Source organism: Centruroides sculpturatus, unplaced genomic scaffold (genome assembly GCF_000671375.1).
Source record: "Centruroides sculpturatus isolate CEXI.00-Female unplaced genomic scaffold, Cexi_2.0 scaffold237, whole genome shotgun sequence".
NCBI classification, from domain to species: domain Eukaryota; kingdom Metazoa; phylum Arthropoda; class Arachnida; order Scorpiones; family Buthidae; genus Centruroides; species Centruroides sculpturatus.
Genome location: NW_019384532.1, coordinates 324,066 through 332,232, shown reverse-complemented (window position 1 = coordinate 332,232; position 8,167 = coordinate 324,066). Strand labels below are relative to the sequence as shown.

At 29.5% G+C, this 8,167-nt stretch overlaps 1 protein-coding gene across 1 annotated transcript; it reads left to right on the top strand.

Moving 5' to 3' along the window:
* Positions 1-5,452: 5,452 nt before the first annotated feature.
* LOC111623081 lies at positions 5,453-6,418 on the top strand. The gene has a single exon (XM_023365565.1). The coding sequence runs from the start codon at positions 5,453-5,455 to the stop codon at positions 6,416-6,418; it is 966 nt and encodes a 321-aa protein (XP_023221333.1).
* The last annotated feature ends 1,749 nt before the right edge of the window (positions 6,419-8,167 follow it).

The following is an 8,167-nucleotide window of genomic DNA, read 5'->3' as shown; positions in this document are numbered from 1 at the left end:
TAACTTACACAAAATATTTTATTTATATTCTATATCCATTATATAAACAAAGTGTATTTTCTGTGACTATGAATCTTATTTTATCTCAGGAATTTCGACAACTACAGTAGTTTCTTCAGAGAATTGAAGAAAATATTATTAACCTGTAGTCACAATAAAAGAAATATACGATCATTGGGAGTTCATCGATATTCATTTCAATAATTCATCAATTGGAATATAAGTTCTCGAGCACTTTGGCGAAGTTCTCATTAAATAATAAATTTTAATTCTTAGAGTCGCGAGTTCTAACTTTCTTTTAACGTATTCACAAAGTAATCAAACGAGCCAATTTTTTTTTTTTAAATTAAGACTATATACATTAAATAATGTGTATGCCATGTGATTTAGTAATTTCATAAGAAATAATTCATGATATGACAATCTCTATTTGGTGTGGCATTTCTGAGATGCTGCTGACAGAAGCAGCTCAGTATAAATTCTTAAAGAAGTTCAATCAATCAAATAATGATCTCTTCAATGTTATTTTAAAGTTTTTCGTAGTTATTCGTATAGAGTCTTCATTGTAACAGACAGATGCAATAATAGACTATATTTCCACAAATTTCAGACAAATTTTTTCATGATTTAATTCCAAAATAAATTTTTCTAGTATTTTCTCTTATCGAAGTATTACTTAATTTATTATTAAACTTGCCTCTTAATAGTAGATTATTACCTTAATTATAATACAATGGTTCATTTATCACGTTTTTAGAAGTTTACTTTTGACAAAATTTACTTATTTTATTAAAGGAATAATTTCAGAACAACATAATTTAGCACAAGAATTATCTCGTAACTTTTATTCGAAGATATTTTTATAAATTTTTATTGTTTACTAATAGTTTTAGACAAAATGAAGTTAATTAATATAAATTATAAAAAAAAATTCATTTTAATCATTTTATTTTAAAAAAGTGTCAAAACAGACAAAAATCTTACTGTATATACGCTTATTTCTTTATTTGTATGAATTTTTTTTTATTTTCATAAAATTTGAATATATAATATAAAATTGTTTTTTGTGAATTTTATATAGAGTTAAATGTGAAAGGTTAACGAGCAGTACAATGACATATGGAAAACAAACATTTTAAAAATAAATTATTATAATCGCTATTTTCAAAAAAATCATTACAAATTTTCTAACGATAAAAGATAATATTATAATAGTTATAAGTATATTTTTTATATTTTATACAGTTTATATAATTTTAATTTGTGATACTTGTTAAACTGATCATGAGTATGATACTAATTATCAAAGCGTCGTATTGTTTCTCTACTTCTCAGGATTTTAAATGTATTTTTATAATCTACAATTATTAAATTGTTAGCCATTCTATGAAATTATATTATTATTGATTGCTTTATAAATTAATTTAAAATCAAAACCGTTATTTTGTCAAAGAATATGATTCATCAATATTAAAACGATTTTGATATAAGTTATATGCTGTAAAATTTTATTCAAAACAATAAAAACTAAGCTTAAATATTTTATATCAAATCTGATAAGTTAGGCAAAAGTGAAGTAAAACTATTCTTATTATTTTGTTTTTATTTGTCAAAAATCATCTCTGCTTGGCATATGTAATTTTAATATCAGATAAGTTTTGCTTTCGATTGAGTGTTCATATTTCCTTAGATGAAACGTAAAATTTTTGAAATGAGATGGCAACTGACAAATTTGAAAAATGGAAACAAATATCAAAAAGCACATATTACACTTTTTTCTTATTTGTTTTTGAAGAATTGTCTTTAAGAATTTCTTTCATGGTTTGAAAGTTTCAAATGATTTCAGGCATTTTTATTTTAACAGTCTGTTTTAATAATCTAACTCACTTCTTAAATAAATGGATAAAATAATCTTAGTTTACATTTTATTAATTATTTTTTTGTTGTTGATTTATATATAAATAGTAGAATAAATGGAATATATTAAAGACAATAAGAAATAAATGTAATTTATTGATCACAGAAAACATAAAAAGAAAATAAAGCACGGATATAAAATATAAAAACTAAAATTCATTTATATCGAAAATTTTACATTTTGCAATAATTTAATGTACAGTAACGGGTTCATATAATTTGGATTCGTATATAACGGCGAAAAAATTGCGACCGTATTCGTATAAACACGCTAAAAGAGCCTCCTATATAATGGTAAAACGTCATCGCCGACTGGTGTCTCGACGGGATTGGTCGAATCTAGACCAATAGCGGATATTGCACAAACCGTTGAGTTTAAACCAGCAGCGGACCTACTAAAAACCATTTATTATTTAACGTCCATAAAAATTATATTTATATTAATGATATCTCCAAAGTTTAGCAAATTTTTCGCAGAAAAATAATTTATCAGGAAACATGCACGCCCCCGTTCGATGCGCCGCTCCACGACGAAAACAAGCTTAAGCAATGGCGTCGTCGAACGGTGCACACTCGGTAAGTAATCCTACAATTTTTTGTTTATAGCATAGTTTATACGGATTACTCCCAAAAAATTATACGTGCTTTGGAAATGTTAAGTCGAATTAGTCTAGAATCGATTAATTTTATGGAAGAAAACCTTTCAAACAGCCGTAGTCCGTAAACTGCATGCGTGCCGGGCTGTGATTGGCTCATGTATTTAAGGACTCGTAGAACATCAATTTCATAAAGAACGGAACGTATCTACCATGTTATAGGGTGGTCGACTTTATACAATTGGTGTTCGGACACAAGTGAAACGGAAATGTCATACAGCATACATACACAACTAGCACTCTGGTTGATAGTATCTTAAGTCGTTATTAGACTATATAGAAAAACTCTTACAGGAATATTAATTGAAACGTAAAATAAGGAATGAATTATAAATAAAATAAAATTATCATTACAAAGAATTATTTAGAAATATAGAATTACTACAAAGTACACAAAGGTTACTGAAGAAAGTGAACTAAGGATATAAATAATATATTAATATTGTTATTTAAAATTAACAAAAATATTTTTTATTAAATTATTTAGGAGAATTTGGGCTGAAGCATTGTGGTGGTAACTGCTTATTTCCTTTGTCATGGACAATATGTGATTCGCTAAATTAGCATAGAAACAGGCAAATGTATGATCCCAATTGCCAATTTATTCCTTTGTAAAACTAATAAAACATCATAACAGATGGCGCCATACGCAGTTTCATTTGTTTCGGGGAAAGTTAAGCAACTCGTTGCTGAAATGTTTTCATTTAAAGTTCAGTTTAAATTTGGTTTCAAAATATTTTAAATATTTTATTAATTAACATATCTTTCAATTGTTCTTAGTATCGTATTTATTTATTTGCTTCTTTCTGTTTTGATAATTTTTATTTTTCTCTCAAACTCCCAAAAGTAAGGGAATAATAATTCAGCAATTTTAAAATTTCAGGACTAATTATTAGCAATTATAAGAAAAAAGTGATGTGTTTAAATGTTACAATAACTTAAAAACAGTTTGTAAATTCTGCAAAAGTTACAAAAATAAATAAAAATTACTCTTTTACCAAATCTATTCTGGGTAAAAAAAGAAAAAGAACATTCTAGTTATTAAATCCAAAAATAATTCGTTTAGAACCGCAACGATTATTCAAAATATTTTCACTACTTCAGCTAGGAAATTAAATGTTTCTATTATATAATTTATTACTTTCCCGGCTGTTATATTTAACAGAGGAAAAGTATGACGATAACTCAAAACATAACCCTCAATATTTTTACATTTTTGGACTCGGAGATTTTAAAACGTCGAGAAATGCAAAAAAAAAAAAAAAAATTGGGAATAAGTCCTGTTTGCATGGATGTTAATGTGTATATGTGTGTAGGGGGGGGCACGATTTTGTTCACTTTCTTTGACGCTTAATAACTCCTGTGCCTTTTGTCGAAAATTTCTGAAATTTCGAAGGAAAGTATGTTTATTAGGGGGATAGATGCTATTAAATTTCCATGATTTTAAGTTGAGGAGTGGGAAGATAAAGGAGATCATGTGTATCTCCATTCTTAATGACGATTTTACTTGTTATTAGCATTGAAATTTTTTTTATAAAACCCATTCCTACACTCAAAATTATGCTTTTTGCCATTTTATAATAGTTAAAAATATAAACAGGTTTTTTAAATAAAATATAACAGATGACGCCACACAGTTTTAAATGTTGTAAGGAAAGTTTAGCAACTCGTTGCTGGATTTTCTGTAGCTAATATTCATGCAGTTCTTTTTCTGGCAAAGTTTCTTCTTAAAAATAAGATCCTTATTCTTGATATTTACATTCAGACAATATATCACTGTTCCAGAACAATGGCATAAATGTTGAATTAATAATCTTTTATTAATTCTAGACTAAAATTTTTAATAAATTTTTTATACTCAATCTTAACTGAATTAATACAATACTAATTCAGTTGAATACTGAATTAATACAATATTAATTCAGTATTTCTGTTATTTTTCTTCTATAACAGCTCTATGAAATACAGATATATAAGCATTCTAAATTTACATTTGTCCGTCAACAATATAACTTTATCCTTTGCATACTACTACCACAAAATTTCAGTGTAACATTATAATTTGTATACGGCACTAATCTATCATTCTTGACTTATTAAAGTAACGCCACGCATTCATTACTTATATTTAAATTTTAAAATTAAAACCAACGTGATATGATAGGTATAAAGTCTAAGTAACATAAAAATTCTTTTTACGATGAAGCTAATGGAACACTTCACAAAACACTGCAATGGATCAAGGAACAGATGCTCCCAATTAACTATGCAAAGTGTGAAGCAATGGTGTGTACTCGAAAAAATAAACGTGGACAGTTACAAAAAAACCCTTAAACTTCGTATGGATAATAACAGAATTAAACAGGTGAAAGTTTTGAAATACCATGGAATATTCTTTGACCCAACGCTCAGTTGGCACCATCATGTGAGTGAAATTAGCAAGAAAACGAGTCAAAGAGCTAACCTCCTCAATTGGATTATTGGAAAACACTGGGGAATAAACTTTACAAACAGCAAATTAATTTATAAGATGGCAATTGAGCCAGCTATTTTATACGCTGTCCCTGTATGGCAAGACGCACTTAACATCACACATGTTTGCAAAAATTACTGTCGATACAGAGAAGAGCAGCAATAAGGATTACTCGTGCTTATGAAACAGCAATGACAGATGCAATACTGTTACTGGCTGGACTAATGCCAATACATATCACGGCAAGAAAAACAGTTTGGAATTGGCTCTGCACTAATATTCGGCTACACAGTTACATACAGGAGGATATTGAAAAACGTATTAAAAATAAAATGATTTCAAACAGCTACTGGAATATACCTGATATTATTAAAAAATATGAAATTGATAGAACTAGTAATGATATATGCCTCTAACTACACCCAGCAGACTGCACAGCTACGAAATAAATTTCGATTATAATCCCGAAACAAACAGATACTTTCAGTGGATAGTGTACACAGATGGTTCTAAGCAAGAGTGCGGAGTGGGAGCTGGTGTGTGCATTCAAAACAACAACAACAATAAGACAATATATCAGGCCAGATTAAAACTTGCTAAACATTGTAGCATTACGCAAGCTGAACTATGGGCCACGTACAAAGCAATCACCCAAATAAAAGATAACTTAAATAAATACAAAGGTAACATAAAATTCCTTATTGACAGTAAGGTAGTCCTTCATGTCTTGGCAAAAACTGAAAACATCACGCTACTGGGCGAAGAAGTTATTAAAGTAGCACAATATCTCAGTACTACCCGCAATATTCAATTCAGTTGGATACCAGCTCATAAAGGTCATAAAGGAAACGAACTGGCCGATTCTTTGGCCAAAATGGCTGGTACTCTCAAGACACAGGATACATATACCACGTTACCAAAATCAACACTGAAAAATTACTTAAACGAATGGGCACTACTTGAATGGCAGGAAAATTGGAATAATTCTACAACGGGGAGACTTTGCCACCAGTTTATTCCCTCTATTACTAATCGCATCAAGGCTAATTACTACAAACCTAGATCCGAAACCACCCAATGTTTAACGGGGCACGGCAATTTTATGGCCTACCTCTACCGCTTCAAGAAGAGAAATACTGATAAATGCCGGTGCGACAATAATAGTGTAGGAGATGCCATTCATTTTATATTCCACTGTGAACGATATGAGGATCAACGCATTCCATTCCATAGGGAATGCCTTCAAGAAGGTCATAATTGGCCACCGACACTACAAAACATTTTTGATAAGAAAAATCTCTGGAAGTGTTTTGAAAGGTTTATTGAAAGCACCAGGGCTGCCAGACTTCTACAGGAAAGAAAAAATTCTTGAGAATGAAAACAAGAACAGACGAGCAGGAAGATAGTGAAAAATCGGAAAAGCGATGTTATCAGCGATTGATTGATCGGCCGTGTAGAATTCTTCTGTACATAGTTTAGTTGTCTAGTATTAGTTTAGTTTTAGATTCTAGATTAAAAAAAATTTCATTTACATGTATCCGGTCCTCACGTACCATGTAATCTGTATTATTATATCATAGTAAGCTGATATTTACATTCTCTCTGCGTGTTAAAATTGTAATCTGTTCTTAATGTTATTGTGACATTGCAGTGTTCAAGGTTAGTTTATACCTACCCATAAGTAATGGGTTTTGCATTTTACTGTAACCGGACCATTCCTCGTAATTGTTAATACTGTATAACGGTCTTGTCAACTTTTGTAATTTTGGTTATTAATAATTTCCGATGCAGCGCTCTGAGGTCCTAATAACTTTTTTCAGCGTTACTTTTCCCCTTTTCCTTTATACTTCTCCCTTCAGAACCCTTCCTTCAACCTTTTCTTGACTCCTTTCTCTTCGTAGGGGGCTAAGTTTGCAAAAGCAGACAACCCTTCCTCCTCCTTTATTATTATTATTATTTTACCTAAAAAGGAAAATATTGCACATATAATTAATTTTACTAGAATATTTTAATAAATAGTTGTATCAATTTTATTTAGATTCCTGTAAAGCTTTCTCGTTTAATAATATTGATTCTGTTATTGTAAATTCTGTTTCTGTTTAAATTCTAGTGTACTTCTGAAAATCTGTTTCCTAAAGAATTTTCTGTAATTTTGGAAATCTTATTGAAATATAAGATTTGTCTAGGCGACAAGTTGTTACATAAACAAACCAATAATACAGGGTGTCCCAAAAGTCTCCCAGTGACAAAAATCAAGCCCACCAGTGGCCGAATAAATAAAATCATTGATCACTGGTAGTAGGTCATTGGTTCGTGCCTGACCAATATGCTGGCCACCATGCAGTGTTCTGGGTTTTCTTCATCTAAACAGAATCTAGTTCCCACATAGGAAGTACTGCTAGAAGTTATACCATTGGCAAAACACTCATGTGTTCCATTGCATTACTCTGTCAATCCACTGACACAAATCTTAATGCTAACATTTTAATGTTTTGTGAATAAAGTTACATTTTACCTTTGTATGTATGGAAACTTTTGTAACACCTGTATAGTTCGTTTTACATGAAACGAACTGTGTTATTAGTTTGCTTACTTAGCTGCTTGTCACATACAATCACTCACAAAACACCGAATAATCAGCACTTTTTACAAATTATTTTGTAATTTTTGTTTAATTTCCTTAAAAATCTTTTAAAGTTATTATACTTATTTATTTTTCGTATTTTTCGTCCTGTATAAAAGAATGTAACATATTTTGTTTCTGTATTTTCAAAAATATGAAAAGTTTCAAATTCAGCTACAATATTGCAATATTTTGTAAAACCCCGTAAAGGTATTATAAAACGACTCAAAACAACAAAATCTCCGATATTATTGATGTTTATGAATCTTGAACTTTCTCAATTGAATTTTCTGAAGTGAATTGGAGAGAAAATATACAACATGACAGAAATAAAAACAATAAAGATAGCTTTTTATAACACTAAAACGGTTATAAAAGTTTAAGTCCTGTGAATGTCATAAAATATCACTATAAGGTAGTTATCATTAGTGATATTTTGTAAGAAAAGTAGAGATTTTCACTCATAAATAACACAGTTTTGTTTAGCACATAGAAAAT